The sequence below is a fragment of the Castanea sativa genome, chromosome 5, assembly GCF_040712315.1.
Source record: "Castanea sativa cultivar Marrone di Chiusa Pesio chromosome 5, ASM4071231v1".
Taxonomy (NCBI): Eukaryota; Viridiplantae; Streptophyta; class Magnoliopsida; order Fagales; family Fagaceae; genus Castanea; species Castanea sativa.
In genome coordinates, this window is record NC_134017.1 from 55,228,574 (window position 1) to 55,247,525 (window position 18,952).

Below are 18,952 nucleotides of genomic sequence, written 5' to 3' on the forward strand. Positions count from 1 at the left end.
CATACGAGTTTTACAATACTTTATGCTTTTTAAAAGCTGAAATACTCTTATAAGACGACGAAAAGTCTCACCAAATAAAAAGTAGTCAATAAAAGAAAAAGAGATGGGCTACCAAATTTATAAATATAAAATTAAAAAAAAAAAAAAAAAAGAGAGATGGGCTAGTAAAACGAATGAGTTTTTTTTTTTTTTAATAAAAAACACTTAATTATAATTAATATCTTTCAATACAATCATAGTTTGGCCTTCTGGGGAGTAGGGAAACACAAAGTTCCAATGTCAATATATAGGATTTCCCTTACTATAGGTATCAACCCCGTTAAGTAAAATAATAAAAATTACCATTAAACAAAATTAAAGAAAAAGAATAGTCTAGGGCCCCAAAATTTTAAAAAATAAAATAAAATATAAGGGGCCTTTGGATGATGTCTTTAATTTATACCCGAGTTCTTCTAAAAAAAATAAAGTTTATACCCAAGTTTTCTTATGAAAAACCTTACATACACACACACACACATATATATATATATTTTAATTATACTAGAGATACAAACTATTTTACAAATTTTTTTACAAACTACTAATGTGGTGAGTGGCTCTTGGTAAATGAAAAATTGATAATAGTAGTGGGTCACAACAACAGTTTACAAAAATATTGTAAAATAGTTTGTAATAGTAGTATTACTCATATTTTTACGTACAAAATGAAAAAAAAAAAAAAAAACTAGATATTATTAGTGAAAGCGATTTTTGGGTGGGAGAGTAAAACTTGATATTTGCAAGTATATAAATAGACTGTCTTAATATTACACGCAACTTGAGAATTGAGAGCCATGTAAAATAAATGACCAAGGGGAAATTTTAAAAAAAAAATTGTAAAGAAAATAAATTATACAAATCGAAAGTCTGACTTAATTAATTCAAATGGTAGGTGTAAGGTCACAATTTGTACCTAAACCCAATAATAGGAAGGGTATAGGCCTAAAGAGCCCCATACAATAAATTTGTAAAAAGTGGGTTATAAATCTTGTTTTTAATGAGGTTAAATAACAACAGTGGCCCAAGATCACATAATGATAAGGATGGACTAGTGTGTATGATGAAAATTGTCCTTGGACTCAAGCCGAGTAACTGATTCTTATATTTCTTATTTCTTAAAGATTGATTACAGATATTCAGTCTACAGTGTTTTATCTCCCTCGTTTTCGATCCATTTTTCTTAGGGACTTCCCTCTATTTTATACTTCCTTACTGTTCTCATTCCCTTCCTCCACGTGTAGGTCTAGATTGCTAGTGCTGATATTTGTCCCATCAGCGCCTTCCAGAAGTCTTTGGGTAGTAGTTGTAAGGCTGAAAATCACTGTTCAGATATCATTTCCTCATTAATAAGGCCAGAGTTTTGGATGCAAAGCATTCAATGCGGTGGCAGCTATAAGCGCCTTCTGGAAGTCTTTGGATAGTAGCTGTAAGGCTGAAAATCACTGTTCAGACATCACTTCCACATTAATGCAGCCAGAGTTTTGGATGCAAAGCATTCAATGCGGTGGCAGCAACTTTCCCTTAGATATTTTATAGCTGTTCATTTACTCTGTGCTTCCATGAAATGTATCTTCATCAATGGGACCTTCTGGAAAATTGTTTTGGACAAAAGGTAGTAACATCTGGGCGTTGCTTCATTTAGCCAAGGAGACATCTCTCCTTGTCTGTCCTCAGACAAAAGAACACCCTCGAACAAAGCCCATGGCCCAATATGCACTTTTGGGCCTTTTATCCCAACAATAGCCCCTAAAAACTCAATTTTTCCCTCCTATCCGAGGAGAAAAGCAAGGTTTTGACTCTGAACACTGGCTTTCACATGCTTCCTGATCTTCCACATGTGAAAATGCCGCTTCGTGTGCTCCGTAACTAATTCTGATGCTTTGGAGCCCGTGATGTCTCATTAAATGCTCTAGGCGGCGCTCTGTTCCCCGTGGGATGTAGCTCCTACAGTTGGCATTTCTCCTTGAATTTTGAGCGGGATAACTCCCACTCAATCCTACCCCCTATATAAGACGCCTGGAGGGTCGCAATTTTCCTTGCTTTACAAATTTGTTAGCTCTTAAGAATTCTCGAACTCTTCTACTCCCAAGAATTTCTCAATTTCCTAACTCTCAAGAAGTTCCTGAAGTGTCCCCCATTCTTATTCTTATAAGTTTTCATGCTCCTAGGTTCTTTTCTCCTCGGCCTTCTAACCTTGACCCATTTTTCAAAATAATTTTATTTTAATTCGTTCAAATGGGTAGATTCAAGGTCCTGATAGACTCTCCCACTGGTATGGAGGGCTTTAGAGCCAAATATCACATTCCACAGGGAGTTGCCTTGAGGTATTGTGCCCCAGATCAGATAGTCACTAATAGGAAAGAAGGGAAGGTTGTTATTCCTATGATCGCTTTTATAGAAGGAGGAATGACGCTTCCCATAGGGGGAATAACTCGAGATTACCTGTTCAACCATAGGTTGTGTCCTCACCAATGGGAGCCCAATGTATTTAGAATTCTAGGTAGCGTTGATGCTCTCAATAAGTAGATGGGTTTGGGACTCACATGGCACGATGTCGTTCATATGTATGAGTACCATTCTTTCGCTGACTCGGCGTATTACCTCAAGTCCAGGTCCAACATTGTTAGGCATTTATCGTGTCTTCCCAAGTCCAACAAGGGCATGAAGGATGACTACCTAATTGCCTTCGGGGAATGGCACAACGGTTTTCACTGCCAAACTCGAGAAGGAAAGCCAGGTGGGATACCCTGAGGTTAGGTCCCTTGGTGCGAGATTTTGTTATATTTTTTTTTGTTTATTATTTTTTTATTCATTCTCCTAACACTGCGTTTTCTTTTGATGATGGATTTCGTTGGTCTGACCATGATTTGCTCCTTGGCTGTCTTTGCAGAAAAAAATCACGTAGTGCCTCGCCTAAGCTTGGTCAATGTCGCAGGCCTCAACAGAATCTTACGATCCGAGGTGTTTGTGAGTGCAGATAGGCAGCTGAGGGCGGTTCATCTCATTTTGGGTTTTGAACCAATCTTAGACGTCTTCTAGGAGGTGGGTCACGCAATAATAACAGGCGATCCTAGACTCCGAAGAATAGATGTCTCTAAGGCTGGATTTCTAGCTCACAAGGACGTTGTGCCCGCCAAGTTACCTTTCCCTTTCGCTCTCCCCAAAGTAGCAATTCCTAGAGAAGAAACCGCTTCTTCACGCTTATCACTCGAGGAGGAAATAGATCAATTCCAACTCGAGGAAGAAGTGGAAGCGCGACTAGATCCTATCAACCTTTCGGATTTTGAGGGCAAGCTTGACAAAACCTCAGCAGCTCGTTCCCCTCCTTTGATAGTTGCCGAGGTAGATAGTGATTTCGAGGAGGAAGGAAAGATGGCTCTGAATCCGAGGAAGGGCTTGAGGGACATCATGGCTGCAAGGCACAAAGTGTCATCATCCAAGGAGTCCCCTAAGTCCCAACTACCACTCATGCTTCCTTCTCATCCTCCTCCTCCTATAACCACCACTGGCCTACTTCCCATGAGGAACCTGAAGAAGAAAAGGAAGGAGCAGGAATGGAGGAGGGGGAAATGGTCCCTCCGAAGGAAGCCAAGTAGCAAAAAATGGCTAAGGATAAACGGGTCTCTCTTACAGACAATAGGGAGGATCCAACTGCAATCGAGGTGTGCCAGTAACACGTTTGGGCTCCCTAACTAGAGCTGGAAGGCATCGCCATCCCATGGAATTCCTCTATTAGAGAATTCCAGAGAGGGTATTCTGCCTACATTGCTGAAGCTTTGGAGTAGCCCATCCTCTTGCCAAGAGACATGGATGCTCTGAAGAACATGAGGCAGCAAGATCTCTTCATGTCGCTGAAGAGAGATCTCGCCATAATAAGTTTTGCTATCGCCTCTATTAGATAAATGCTAGGGCATTCTTTTCATTCTTTACTCTCTTACCTATTCTCTTTCTCTCCTTTATTGACTCCTCTGTTATTTTTATGCAGGCTATCCAGGAGGTTTTTGTAGCCGAGGAGTGGGTCAAGGATGCTCGAAAGGCGACCTAGGCTAAGGCCCAACTCCCCGCCCAAACCACTAAGGCCTTGGGTGTTGCGAAGCAGGAGAATCAGGAGCTGGCCAACAAGCTAATCATCGAGGAGAGGGCATAGAAAAGCGCTAAATTTGGCTTAAAAAGTGCTCGGGACCAGGCTAAAGATCGACGCAAACAGCTTCATCTTAAAGAAATAGATCTAGCCACACAAAAACAGCTAATCTTGGACCTTAAAGCCAATTGGGAGAAAGTCAAAGCCTCCGCTCAGGCGGCCGAGGAAGCTACTGAGGCCGCAAGGCAAGCATCTTACGACCGCAGAGTATAAGAAACCGAGATTCGGTTAGGTGAAGAGCTGGCCGAGGTGTGTAGGGATTATTGAAATGAGATGTGGGAAAAAGCCCTTGACTTTGCAAGGGTCTCTACTTCCTCGGAGTGAAGGCACCTTGGGAAAGTGTACTACCCTCCCGATATTCGTGAAATCCCAGTTGTCCCTACACCTCTTTCTGCCACTACCCCAGAATCTTCTGAACAGCCCTTGGCTGCGCAGGGCCTTCCCCCGCCCCCTAAAGCTTTTAAAGGATCCATCCAAATTGGTGATCAAGGCCAAAGGGATGAGGTGGGCAAGGATAAAGGCAAGGGTAAGGAGGTCAAGGCCCCCCTCAGATGCCAAGGATGCTGCCAAGGCCAAGGATGTTGCAGCCAATGTGAAAGAGGTAGAGGCCAAATCCAAAGAGTTCGACCCCATGGTCAAAGATACTAATACCTCTCAATCAAGCAAAAAAGAAGACCCTCCTCCTCCAGCTAAAGAAGACCCTGCTCCTACAGCCAAAGTCTAGCTCATGGGGTTTTATTTCTTTCGCTGCCATTTTTCTCTTCTTTTGCAAGTTTTTCTTTATATTATTTTTTCTTTGGTGATGACATTTCGCCACTATATGTAATTGGATCTTTTGTAAGAAAATTTCCTCTTCCCAAGGCTTAAATCAATGAGAGTTACAAGTTCTTTATTCATGATTTTGATGTTTGTATTTTTTTTCCTTGTATAGCTTCTATTTTCCTTAGTACTTACTTAGTAGGAGACATGCCCCACTTTGATACCTACATTAGTGGTAATACTAAGTTAAAAATTACTAAGTCAATAACATTAGTAAAACACACCTTTAACTCTGTAATCCATACATCATAACAGAGCAACCATCCACATCATTCCCCATAAGCCTAAAGATTTTGAGGAAGTAATCAGATATTGACCAGGCAACAGATATATTTGATATGCTTACAAATGCTTTAAGTAATGCTCATGAACCTCCATTTTTCCAAATCACTGTTGTAGGAATCTCCAAGGTGTGTGATCTGAGGAGCCAAACGTAACCAAGATCAATTTCAACACTTAGAAGAATAATGGAAGATATCAATTTTTCCAAAGTATGTGGTCCGAGGATCCAGGCATAGCCAATGTTCTGTTTGATACTTAGAAAAGTTAATCCGAAATATTAATTTACCCAAAGTAGGTGGTCCAAGGAACCAGACATAACTAAAATTCTGTTTAATACTTAGAGAAATAATGGAAGATATTAATTTTTCCAAGGTATGTGGTTCGAGGAGCCAAGCATAGCTAAAGTTCTGTTTGATACTTAGAAAAGTAATGGAAGATATCAATTTTATCAAGGTATGTGGTCCGAGGAGCCATGCATAGCCAAGGTTCTGTTTGATACTTAGAAAAGTAATGGAAGATATCAATTTTCCTAAGGTATGTGGTCTAAGGAGCCAGACATAGCCAAGATTCTGTTTGATACTTAGAAAAATAATGAATGTAACGCATGAAATGATAGGCTATATATAACATAACATACTTTCATTAATAATAATACCTTCGCAAACTATTTACATTCTAGGGACGTGGTACAATATTTTCATCTAGGTTTTCAAGATAATAAGCTCTTATTCCAGCTACAAAGGTGATGAGGTATGACCCTTCCCAGTTTGGCCCTACTTTTCCCCAAGCTGGATTTTTTGCAGTACCCAAAACCTTCCTTAATGCCAAATCCCTAGGCGCCAGTGGTCTTCATTTCACGTTCAAGTCATAACCCTATTCGAGCTTGTGTCGATAATATGCTAATTGAACCATGACACTTTCCCTTCGTTCGTCAACCAAATCCAAACTCCTTTGTAACAACCCATCATTGTTGCTTGGAATAAAAGAGCTCGTCTTTAGCGTTGGAAAGGAATTACTGCTTCTGCCCCATAAGTCATTGAAAATGGCATTTCTCCTATGGACCTACGACGTGTAGTCCTGTAGGTCAAAAGGACGTGTGGCAATACTTCCACCTATTTTCCCTTAGCATCATCAAATCTTTTCTTAAGCCCATTTACTATTACTTTATTAACTGCCTCGGCCTGTCCATTCTCCTGTGGATAAGCTAGGGGTGGAATATCTATTCGTAATGCCTAGATTGCATTAATATCTTCTGAAGGCTTTACTATCAAACTGAAGACCATTATCTGAGATAAGGGTATAAGGAATTCCAAACCGAGTGATAATGTTTTTCCAAACAAATTTTTTTGCATCCAAGTACTGGATATTTGACAGTGGCTCAGCTTCAACCTATTTAGTGAAGTAGTTTGTGCCGACCAGCAGCCATCTCCTATTCCCCGCTGCCTTAAGGAATGGTCTTACAATATCCAGACCCCATTGAGTAAAATGCCAAGGGCTGGATAGAGGATTGAGAACGTCTCCTGGTTGATAAATGTTGGGAGCAAATCTCTAACACTGGTCACACTTCTTCACATACTTTAGTGCTTCCCTCTGTATATTGGGCCACTAGTATCTTTGGGTAAGGGCTTTATGAGATAAGGATCTATCTTCTGTATGACTTCCACAAATCCCTTCATGCAATTCTTCTAAAAGTAGCTCTGTTGCTTCAGGGTGTATACACAACAGGTATGGTCCATAAAAAGAGCGCTTGTATAACTTTCGACCCTCGGACAACCAAAATCGAGGAGCCTTTCTGCGTACTTTGTCAGCCTCAGACTTTTCCTTAGGTAGGATGTTCTCTTTAAGATACAGCATAATGGGGTCCATCCAGCTAGAACCCACCCTAATCTAGTGAACACGGATTGTATCCACATTTATCTTGGTAGGCGTAAACAAATCTTCCACCAAAATGACCCAAGGTAGACTCTGTGCTAAGGACATTGCCAGGGTGGCTAGAGAGTCAGCATGAGTGTTTCTGTTTCTGGGACAGTCTTCTCTCCTATCTTCTGAACTATGGTCATTCCTACTAGTAGAGCTTCGTACTCGGCTTCATTATTCGTAGCCGAGAAATCCATCCTCAAAGATTGCTCAATAACGATCTTATCCGGAGATATTACAACTAGCCCCACTCTTGATCTTCTTTGATTTGCCGCACCATCCACGTACACCTTCCATGATAGAGATTCCTTTAAGGAGATCATGCAAACTGATTTTCCATCCATGTCCAACTTTTTAGTATTTTCTTCTAACGAGGGCTCAGCGAACTCAGCCATTAAGTCAACCACCAAGTTAGCAAGGACCTGGCCTTTTACAGAGGTGCGTGGCATATACTTGATATCAAAAGCCCCTATAATTGTTCCTTACTTGGCAATTCTTCCCGTATAATCTACACTCCGAAGTAGAGACCTAAGCGGGATTTGGGTTAGGACCACAACTGTGTGGGACTGAAATTAGTGGGGAAGCTTATGCGTAGCATGCACCACTACCAAAATGGCTATCTCAAATGGTAAGTAACGAATCTTAGTTTCATGCAATGATTTACTCACATAATAAACTGGCCTTTGAACACCATTGTCAACCCTTATCAGCACCAAACTAACAGTGTGAGAAGCCACAGCAATGTAAGCAAACAACACTTCATCCACCTCAGGCCTAGACATAATAGTTGATTGAGAAATATATTCTTTAAGCTGTTGAAAAGCCAAAGCACACTTCTCAGCTCATTTGAATCCCTTCCATTTATTCAGCAACTGGAAGAAAGGCCTACATTTTTCCGTGGATCGAGAGATGAATCGGTTCAAGGTAGCTGTCATTCTCGTCAATTTCTGAACTTCTTTAGGATTACAAGGTGGCTGCAAGCTGTTAATCACCTTAACTTGATCAGGATTGACTTCAATTCCACGATGTGTAACCACAAAATCTAGAAATTTACTGGACCCCACGCCAAAAGAGCATTTGGAAGCATTTAGGCGTAATTTATGTTTCCTTAGTATCTCGAAGACGTTCCCAAGATCCCCCACGTGCTTGGACACCACCTTACTCTTCACCACCATGTCATCTACATAAACTTCAATACTTTTCCCTAGCTGCGATTTGAACATCCTAGTCATCATCCTTTAGTAGGTAGCCTCCGCATTCTTTAAACAAAAAGGCATTACCTTGTAGTGATAATTTCCTGTAGGAGTGACGAAGGTTGTTTTCTCTTGATCATCCAAAGCCAAAGGTATTTGGTGATAACTTTGAAAAGTATCTAGAAAACTCATCCGAGGATGCCCAACCGTGGCATCCACCAATTGATCAATGCAGGGCATGGGAAAAGGATCTTTGGGGCACACTTTATTCAAATCCGTAAAGTCTACCCATACCAGCCATTTTCCATTCTTCTTTTTAACCACCACTGTTTTGGCCAACCATTCAGGATAAAAAACTTCTTTGATAGCCCCTACTTGCTTGAGCTTGATTACTTCTTCCTTGACAGCTTCAGAATGTTCTTTAGATGATCGCCGAGGTGGTTTCTTTCTTGGTACGATGGTGGGGTTGACATTTAAATGATGACAAATGAAACTTGGATCTACCCCAAGGGCCTTATAAGCATTCCAAGCAAACACATCAATGTTCTCCCTAAGGAACTTTATCAACTCTTCATTCTCTTGAGGAGGCAGTTGAGATTCTACCTGAAAATACTTCTCTTTATCATCAGTTATAAAAACCCGTTCTAAACCTTCACATTCTGCTTCCGCCACTAGACTCTCTAATAACATCGGCTCCTTTGATTGCTCAAACCTTTTTCATTTGATGCCGAGGACTCTTCCTCAGCTTGATGTCTAATTGCAGCCACCATACACTGCCTAGCCATAGATTAGCTTCCAATTAGCTCCTCAAATTGGTCGCCAGATGGATACTTCACCTTTAAATGCAAAGTGGAAGGGACAGCCCCTATGGCATGAAGCCAGGGTCTTGCCACAATGGCTGTGTATGGAGAATATGCATCCACCATTATGAAGTTGACTTCTACAAATTTTGACACCGTTTGCACTGACAACTTGACTTGCCCTATTGGTATAACCATCTTTCCATCAAAACCTACTATGGGTGAATCATAGCTAGTCAAATCCCCTGGTTTCAACCCCAACCCCTTATACACGTCAGGGTACATAATTTCTGCCCCACTACCTTGATCAACTAGTACACGCCTCACATCGTACCCCCTATCTTGAGTGTGACCACTAAAGCATCATCGTGTGGCTGTATAGTTCCAAACTTATCATTCTCCGAGAAACTCAATGCCAGTTGGATTGCAACCCTAGCCCTCTTCGTCTTATGATTAGAGTCCTCGAATAGCGACCGATTTATAGTCATTACTCTGGAGGGACACGAACTCGTCCTTCCAGGAGAGGCAAAAATGACATTAATTGTGCTCAAAGGAGGCCTTGAAGAAGTGTTCCCTTGAGTCCCTGAGCCTGTATGATCTGCTTGCCCATTGGGCCGATATAAGAACTGTTTTAACCTTCCATCTCTGACCAATTGCTCCAAATAATTCCACAAAGTCCTGTAATTCTCGGTGGTGTGTCCTCGCTCCTGGTGATATTGACAACGAAGATTCTGATTGCGCCTGATGGGATCTCCACTCATCTTATTAGGCTATTTGAAGTATGACTCATTCTTGATCTTCTCTAGAATTTGATGTACTGGCTCTTGAAACACCGTGTTGACTACTTGTGGCAGAGTAGCAGCCCCAGTCTACCTAGCAAAATCTTGGCGAGGACGATTATTGTTGTACTTATCCGACCTAAAGTCCCTCCTATCTCAAAAGACCACCTTCGCCTTTCCTTTACCTAACTGCTGGTCCTCTTCGACCTGTTTATACTTATCGATGCGGTCCATGAGCTGGCGCACATTATTAACTGGTTTTCCAGTTAACGATTTTCTCAGACCATGCTCGGCAGGTAAGCCGACCTTGAAAGTTCTTATGGCCACATCATCAAAGTCCCCATTAATCTCATTGAACATCTCCCAGTACCTGTCTGAGTATGTTTTTAAGGTTTCACCCTCTTGCATAGTCATAGACAACAAAGAATCCAAAGGCTGAGGGACTCTACTGCATGTAATAAAGAGAAATCCGAACACTCAGGTGAGTTCCTTAAAGGAATCAATAGAACTTGATCCCAGGCCGTCAAACCACCTCATCATAACAGGCCCTAAACTGGATGGGAACACCTTGAACATCAAAGCCTCATTCTTGGAGTGCACAGCCATCCTCTGGTTGAAATGGCTTATGTGCCCCACAGGGTCAGTTCAACCATTATAAATGATGAATGCTGGCTGGGTGAAACGCCGAGGAAGTTTTCCCTTTTCAATTCTACGCGTGAAGGGTGATTTAAAAATTTGATTCAGTGTCTTACTCATAGCATCATTTCCCAAGCCTCTGCAGGACGAATTCCTATTCCTACGATTATGAGGGTTACCCTCTTTATACGAGAATGACTCATTAGGGGGAGTTCTTGACCTAGGCTTGTAGCTGCCCTCCCTATCTTTATCAGAAGAAGAGTCAGAAATGGACGGAGTTCACTTCCGTCATTCATGACACAACTTTCTTCTCAAACGATCAATCTCTAACTGCATGGCTCTGGCATTCTCCTCACGGGAGACTCTACTCCCACTTCGTGACTGACTCCTGCTAGTATGGGTAGTATGTACACTTCCCTCCCGGTCTTTACCTCGTTCAAGTTTGAGAAAGTCATCTTAACGCTAGGACCCCTTGGACTCGACCTGGTGTGAACCTGAATTTGCCATAACTAGATATTAAACTCACTGAAAACCAAAATTTCCCATAGATGGCGTCAATTGTAAGGTCGCAATTTGTACCTAAATCCAATAATATGAAGGGTATAGGCCCAATACAATAAATTTGTAGAGAGTGGGTTAGAAATCTTGTTTCTAATGAGCTTAAATAACAACAACAGTGGCCCAAGATCACAAAATAATGAGGATGGACTAATGTGTATGATGAAAATTGTCCTCGGACTCAAGCCGAAGAGCTGATTCTTATATTTCTTATTTCTTAAAGATTGATTACAGATATTCAGTCTACAGTGTTTTATTTCCCTCTTTTTCAATCCCTTTTTCTCAAGGACTTCCCTCTATTTTATACTTCCTTCATGTTCTAATTCCCTTCCTCCACATGTAGGTCTAGATTACTAGTGCTGATATTTGTCCCATCAGCGCCTTCCAAAAATCTTTCTGTAGTAGCTATAAGGCTAAAAATCACTGTTCAGACATCGCTTCTTTATTAATGAGGCCAGAGTTTTGGATGCAAAGCATTCAATGCAGTGGTAGCAACTTTCTCTTAGATATTTTATAACTGTTCATTTACTCTGTGCTTCCATGAAACGTATCTTCATCAATGGGACCTTCTAGAAAATCGTTTCAGACAAAATGTAGTAACATCTGGGTGTTGCTTTGTTTAGCTGAGGAGACATCCCTCCTCGTCTGTCCTCGAACAAAAGAACACCCTCGGGCAAAACTCATGGCCCACTATGCGTTTTTGGGTCTTTTATCCCTACAGTAGACTAAAAAATATTTGTCAATTTTTATATACAGCCAATCAGCTAAAATTAGTAGTTTAATGATTTTTTTTGACAAGTATAGTGAGAAATTAAGGGATGTGACCCTTTTTTCTTAGTAGGAAACGTTGAAAGGATCTGTATGTGTACCAATATTAGGTAATACTCATCGTTGTCTCAATCGCCTTGGACAAAAAAAAAAAGTCAACGTTGTCAGTATTGAATTGCCTACCTATTATATTAATAATTTATCCATATTATTATCTATTTTATCGTTTTCTATTTTGGGTGGAGCAAAATATTTTCATACAAATTTAAAAATAATATACTTATTTTTTTATTTATTTTTTACAAAAAAGTAAAAAATGTTAAAATAGTAATATTATCTCACATACAAAAGGGAAAAAAAATTGTTATTCTCACCGCCCATTTGTATTCAAATGTTTGATTCCTATATGTATTTGTTATTTATTTGAATTCAAATAATTCAATTATCTCTAATTAAAAAAATATACAAAATTACTTCTAATAAAAAAACCCACTAATTCACGTAAAAATTACACATTTTTATTCCAAAATTTCTATGTTTTTTTTTAATTCTTTAAAATATTTCAAAAATTTTGTTATTCAAATTATATACTGTTATCACAAATCATCATCCATTTATACTAATATATATAATCTTTCTTTTATTCAAATTTCAAAAATTTTTACTTATCGCAATTCTTATCTCAATCAATAAATTCTGATATTTCATTAAATTTTAACTTTTTATAATTCTCTATCTCATCTTTTATCATTTTCCTAAGCTTTCGTAATAAAAACAAAGTTGGACACCATCATTTAGTATTGAAAAATGAGTGTTGTAGTGTCGACGTCAGTATGTCACTGAATATTCAGTGCCACATCACCCGTGCAATTTTATCAGCTTTTAGAAAGGTTGCTATTAAGATCAAATCTGGTCCCAAATGTGTTCAAGGTTTTTTTTTATTTATGTATTTATTTATTTAGAGAATCAAATGTATTCTAGTGTAAATGCAAAGATTTGGATCAAATAAGGATAAGATCTAGGGAACAAATTTTTATTTATTTATTAAGTTGGCTACTTCAACTTATTTTCTTCTATCTTCTATTCCCATAAATATAAAAAAAATATAAAAAATATTAAAGCCATGCAAAGTTGGATATTTTATCAAATAGCTAAACGTTTAAACCGTACCTCCCGCTACTAAAAGCATTATACTATATGCTCTATTAATTATAATCTCTTTTTTATTTTATTTTATATACACCCCTTTGAGAAATCTTTATAAATATAACTAACTTAAGTATACATGATATACTACAATTAATGTCACATAAAAACTGATTGGTGTTTTAGTCTGATGATGAAGAGATCAGAAGTAGACGCCATAAATTAAAACTCAAAAAAAAAAAAATGTCACACAAAGTGAAAGTATGAAATACTAATAAGAATATGATATATTATTTTCATTCATAATGTATGACATATAGGAGTACATCAAAGCATTTTCTTTGAAAGAAACCATGATTCTAGGTGTCATATTAACGACCCAATCCTGATTTTAAAAAATAAAAAAAGACTATCTAAAGAATGGATGGCAAAGCCTATATATATACTATGTCTACAATATTTTTATAATACTTTTACAACAAATCTTTAGTGACAGATTGTTATTCATGAAAAAAAATTGTGATTTTAATTATTGGTTCAAATTATAACTAATAATAACTTACTACATATGATTTGTTATGAAAATATTATGAATATAGTAGCACTTCTAAAAAATATGTTACCATAATTGATAAGTTAATGTTTAGTAAATTAAATGATAATTGCGTTAGAAATAGTAATCTATATTACTAAGAATAAAATGTGATGTAATATATGTAACAAATATTCCTGTTATTATGCTTATAAAAAAAAAAAATCCCTTTTAATAAGTTTGTTTGTGAAATAGGAATAAAACCACCAATCTATATTCTTGGAAACATAATTTTTTTTGATAAGTTCTTGGAAACATAATTATTTTAATTATTAATTATTATGCATATAGAGATAATTTGTATTTTTGAAAATATAATAATTTTTAAATCTACTACATATATCTATATATTAATTAATTAATTAAGGAATTAAAAAACATATATTAAGGAATAACTATTAGCACAACCCTTTTAGAGAAGAATAGTCATTCCTCAATTTAAGGAATAATTATTCAATCATGTAACAAAAATCAAACCAAAACGATTCAATAGCTATTGCATATGCATAAAAGTATTCCTTAAATAAATAACAATTCCAATTTTCATGAAATAGAAAAAAAAATCAAACGAAACTATTGAATAGCTATTCATATGCATAACAACATAAGTATTCATTTTGTTAACTCCTGTTAGTTTTTTTGCCTATGTTTCTAATAAAGTAATAAAATAGCATCTTTGTGTGACATGACGGCCTAACCCTTTTAGATATGCATCACTGTCAGTTTCTCTAAGACTTTCTCACCTCTCCCCGTGTGTGTGAATATTAAAATATTTAGTATTCTCAAAAGAAAAAATATTGGGGTAATCTCACATTAGAAAATGAGTGGAAATTAAATAGGTTTAAAGCTCGTACTTTGTATCCAAGAATTAGGTCATTTTGGATATATACCACTGTCAATTTCTTTAAGATATTTTTCCCTCTCCCCGTGTGTGTATATTAAAATACTTACTGTGGGGGCAGAAGAGTTAGGGTAAGCTTATGGGCCTTGGGTTTGGTCTGAGGATATTAACTCGTCCGAGGAGGTCTTAGTGATAATAACTATACTGGATATAAGAGCCCACAAACAGATCATTACGAAAGAAGTTGGTGGAAATGGTCCGAGGAGGAAAATCTCCTCGGCTACATGACGTAAAGGTAGTACTATCCACCTTGGTGTATATAGGGGAATTCTAAGAGGCCTGATACAAGAGGATATGTTCCACGTAAACACAGGATGAGGGAGTGAATAAGAAATATCTTAGAGAAAGCTACTACCACCGCATTAAAGACTCTGCACCTACCTCTCTGGCCGCATTAATGAGGAAATGACCTCTGAACAGTGACGAGTAGCGTTACAGCTATTTTTTGAGGACTTCAAGAAGGCGGTAGATGGGACAGGTATCTAGATTGGTGATCTGGTTCATACGTGGAAGATGATAGGAAGAGGAAAGCGGATATAAAAGGAAAAGAAAGGCATTCTAGTGGGGGATCGGAAAAAGAAAGAGAAAACACTGTATACACTACCTTCAAATACAATTTAGTGTGGAAAGAACAGAGAAAAATATAATTCATCCTCGGCTCACCTCCGAGGAGAGTTTTTGTCATAAAACCATTTCATTGTGCATGTATTGGCGATTTAGCCCACCATATTGTTATCCAATATCCATAAAACCTAGGTTTCAAGCCTACTCTCTACAAATTTTATTGTATAAGGCTATTTGGGCCTGCATCCTACACATGGTTGGGTTCAGGTGCAAATTGTGTCTTTACACTTACTATTCTAAAAGAAAAAGTGACAAGACAACTTTTTTTATCATTTAAAAAAATTAAGTTTTACAATTTACACATCATAAACAAGCTAGATTTTATTTGGGTGTTTCCCCAAATCAATTAATCCCTAAATTGAATCGAAACTAGTAAGGGAGGGAGAGATAAGAAGTGAACAATTTGTTCCTGTGTTAAAAACAAAAATAAAGCTGCTTTATGAGCAAATTATTTGCTGGCGTTCACACTTCACCGATGCTAAGAATTTGATTGGTAATAGATTCAGTGATGCAGTGATACCTCTATATATCTAGAGTGGCATGAAGCTTTGGCCATTCAATTAAGGTCATTCCTGGTCCTGGTGGTGATGACCCCCCATGATTCTGGTCAATTACAAGGGTGAGGAGAAGTAGTTTGCTGCTAAGGAGATCTCTTCCATGCATGGTCCTTATTAAGATAGATTGCTAAGGTCTACCTTGGTGTGACAATAAAGAATGCGGTTGTTAATTGTTATCCAAATAAAACTTGGAAAAAAAAAAACTTGTTTTTTAATTATAAAAGTGTTGTCAAGCCACTGCCCCATTAGATACATAAAGTACTGTCAAAAAAAAGAAAAAAAGATACATAAAGTAAAGAAACTAATAGAATTTTTTTCCTTCGAAAATAACTAATATGTAGAAGTTGATGAAATGAGTAATAGAGCTTGTTTTTACAACTTCAAGTACCAAAATTGCTTTGCGGATGAACTTTATGGACCAACTGGTAAAGTTTCAACTGGTAAAGTCTCTGATGGTTGAACAAGAGATTTGGGGTTTAATTCCCGCATACATCAAAAATTGATTGGTGTCTTGGTCTAATAATAAAGAACTATCATTTGGAGCAGACGCCATAGGTCGAAATTCTCTCTTAAAAAAAAAATGTAATTCAACTTTAATTTATTCACCAATTCTTTAGTCCTGCACCAACTATATGTTTAAATTTTTTATTTTTACTTACCACCACAATTTTTATTCTTTCTTAGTTCGTTCCCTCACTTTATTTTTCTCTTTTTCCCTATTTCGTTTGTGAGAGTATTTTTCATTAGATTATTGTACTTAAAAAATAAGTTGGAGTTAGGACTAAAATATAACTGTCTAAGTAATTATAATTTTAAAAAGTTACATATAAACTAAATGCTAAATTGCAAAATCTACGCTCTAAGTTTCATCATAATTCATTCAAATCCTTTAATTTTGCGTTCATTCATTTCGGTCATCTAATTTTCAAGTTTATTCAATTAAAACCTCTTTATCAACTTTTATTTTTATTTTTTTAAAATTCTGGAAAATATTTTTCAATCATTAATTAGATTTTTAAATTTAAAAAATTTGAAGAAAAAATTGAACAATTAACTGTAATAATTAATAAAGATTGATGGATATGTCTTAATTGAATATACTTAAAACTTAAAGGACTTAAATAAATGATAATAAAGTTAAAATACTGAAATGAATTTTGACTAGACATAAAATGCGAATTTTGCATTTTAACCAAAATTAAATAAGCTATCGTAAACAACTACTTAGGCTTCCAACAATAATTCTTAGGAATGGATTCGGGAAGGAATGGCAGGAGCAAGGGAATGAGAGTTGGGATTTGGGAATGAGTAACGTGGGAAGTGAATTTTGTTTTTGGGACCACTTTTCAGAGTATAAACTAGAAAATGAAATAAAGAAAAAGGTATTTTGTTTTGTTTTAGGACCACATTTAAAATAAATAAATAAAAGCACATGTAGTTTTCTTTTTTATCTTTCTTCTTTTCAATTTTTATTCATTTTTCTTTTGAAAATTTTCAAAGAGTTCTCTCTTCTTTTCTTTTTCTTTTTTAAAAAATACTTGTAATTGACGTCACAAATTTTTCTTAGGTGTATGATTGCAGAATTTCAATATTTTTTCAAATACCCTAGAACTTTATAGAAATTTCAATGAAGCAATCACTCTGTCGTACAGATATTTTGGCCGTAGTACCATTATTTGATGATGATGTTGCCAATGGCAACGTGGGTTTTTTTTTACTTTTAGAGCAAAGCTCTCAGCCCTTCACAGTGTTCTCATTATCTCTATCTCGTCCTATATTCCACCAATAAAAAATTGACAAATGTACATTATTTTATTAATTGCTAATTTTCAACCTATGTTATTTCAATTACCTTAATCAATTGAAAATTAAAAAAGACACAACAACCAACACTTCCCCACCACCCGCACCACCACCATCTTTCTCCGATGCCACTTATCACCAGCAACAGGTCACCAACAACATTTTTCTGCCTTTCTTCTCTTGTTTCTTCTTTATTCTTTCTTTCCTAAGTCTTTAGCCGTTCTTAACCATTAGTTTGTATGCCATCCACTACCAACGGAAAAAACATTGGAGCAGAAAATATTGACATCATATTCTAAGAAACAAGTTTCTTCTTCAAATCTATGATGGGTACCTACCGCTACCTTATCTTCTTCAGATCTCTAAAAAAATGTTTTAATAGCTCAGATGATGGCATCCGCCAATTTGATAACAAATACCAATACCCAGTAATGGCAACAATGGATGGTTGTGCCTGGCGACATTGACAGCATCTGCGATTGCTAATGGGGCTGGCGATGGTTGTTGTTGTTGGTGGTTGTGGGGCATGTGGCATTGTAGAAAGATGGTGGTGGGGATGTGTTGGCTGTTGTGTCTTTTATAACAAAGGTTAGAAATTAGCAATTAATAAAATAAATATACATGTGTCAAGTTTTTATTTGTGAAATGTAAAATGAGATAGAGAGAGTGAGACAGAAGATTTGGACTCAATTTTTTATTGCTATCTGTATTTGTTATCTATTTGAACTCAACTACTTTAATTAAAAAAAATACTAAATTACTTCTTCAAAAAAAAAAAAAAAAAACTCACTGCCCTGCATAAAAACTACTCATTCTTATTCCGAAATTTCAATAGTTAAAAAAAAAATATATATATATATATATATATATATATATATATTTAAAACATTCCAAAATTTTTGTTATCCAAATTCTATACAATTATCACAAATCTTCATTCATCCACACTAATGTATATCATCTTTCTTTTGCTCAAATCTCAAATTTTTTTACTTATCACAATTCTTATCCCAATCAATAAATTCAAATGTCTCATTAAATTTCAACTTCTTACATCACTCTATTTCATTTTTAAACATTATTCCATATTACCTTACATTTCCTTCTTTAAAAAAAAAAATACACATGGTTATTTATATATCACTTTTAAGCATTATAACACTTTTAAAAAAAAAGGTATTATTACACGCACAAAACACGTATAATGAGTCTAATATATATATATATATATATATATATATATATATATATATATATAAAAGAAGAACTTAAAGAATAATATATAATTTTGCCTTCTTCTCATAAGAGCACTAGTCTTTTTCGTTGGTCTATTTCTCCAGAAAAATAAAGGTACAAAGACCCAAGACTTTTCAACTATGACCTAACTTCTAATCTTT

General features: G+C 36.6%; 1 protein-coding gene across 1 annotated transcript; it reads right to left on the bottom strand.

Moving 5' to 3' along the window:
* Positions 1–9,179: 9,179 nt before the first annotated feature.
* Positions 9,180–9,952, bottom strand: LOC142635435 (uncharacterized). The gene is made up of 2 exons (XM_075809589.1): positions 9,526–9,952; positions 9,180–9,436 (listed from the first exon to the last, which is right to left on the bottom strand). Exons 1-2 carry the CDS (start codon positions 9,950–9,952, stop codon positions 9,180–9,182), a joined length of 684 nt encoding a protein of 227 aa, XP_075665704.1.
* Positions 9,953–18,952: the final 9,000 nt, after the last annotated feature.

Bases quoted from the DNA above. Each gene is read 5' to 3' on its own strand.
- LOC142635435 (XM_075809589.1), bottom strand. From the start codon at position 9,952: ATGAGTGGAGATCCCATCAGGCGCAATCAGAATCTTCGTTGTCAATAT. The intron at 9,437-9,525 runs GTACGATGTGAG...GGTTGAAACCAG, and splicing joins GGTCACACTCAAGATAGGGG to GGGATTTGACTAGCTATGAT.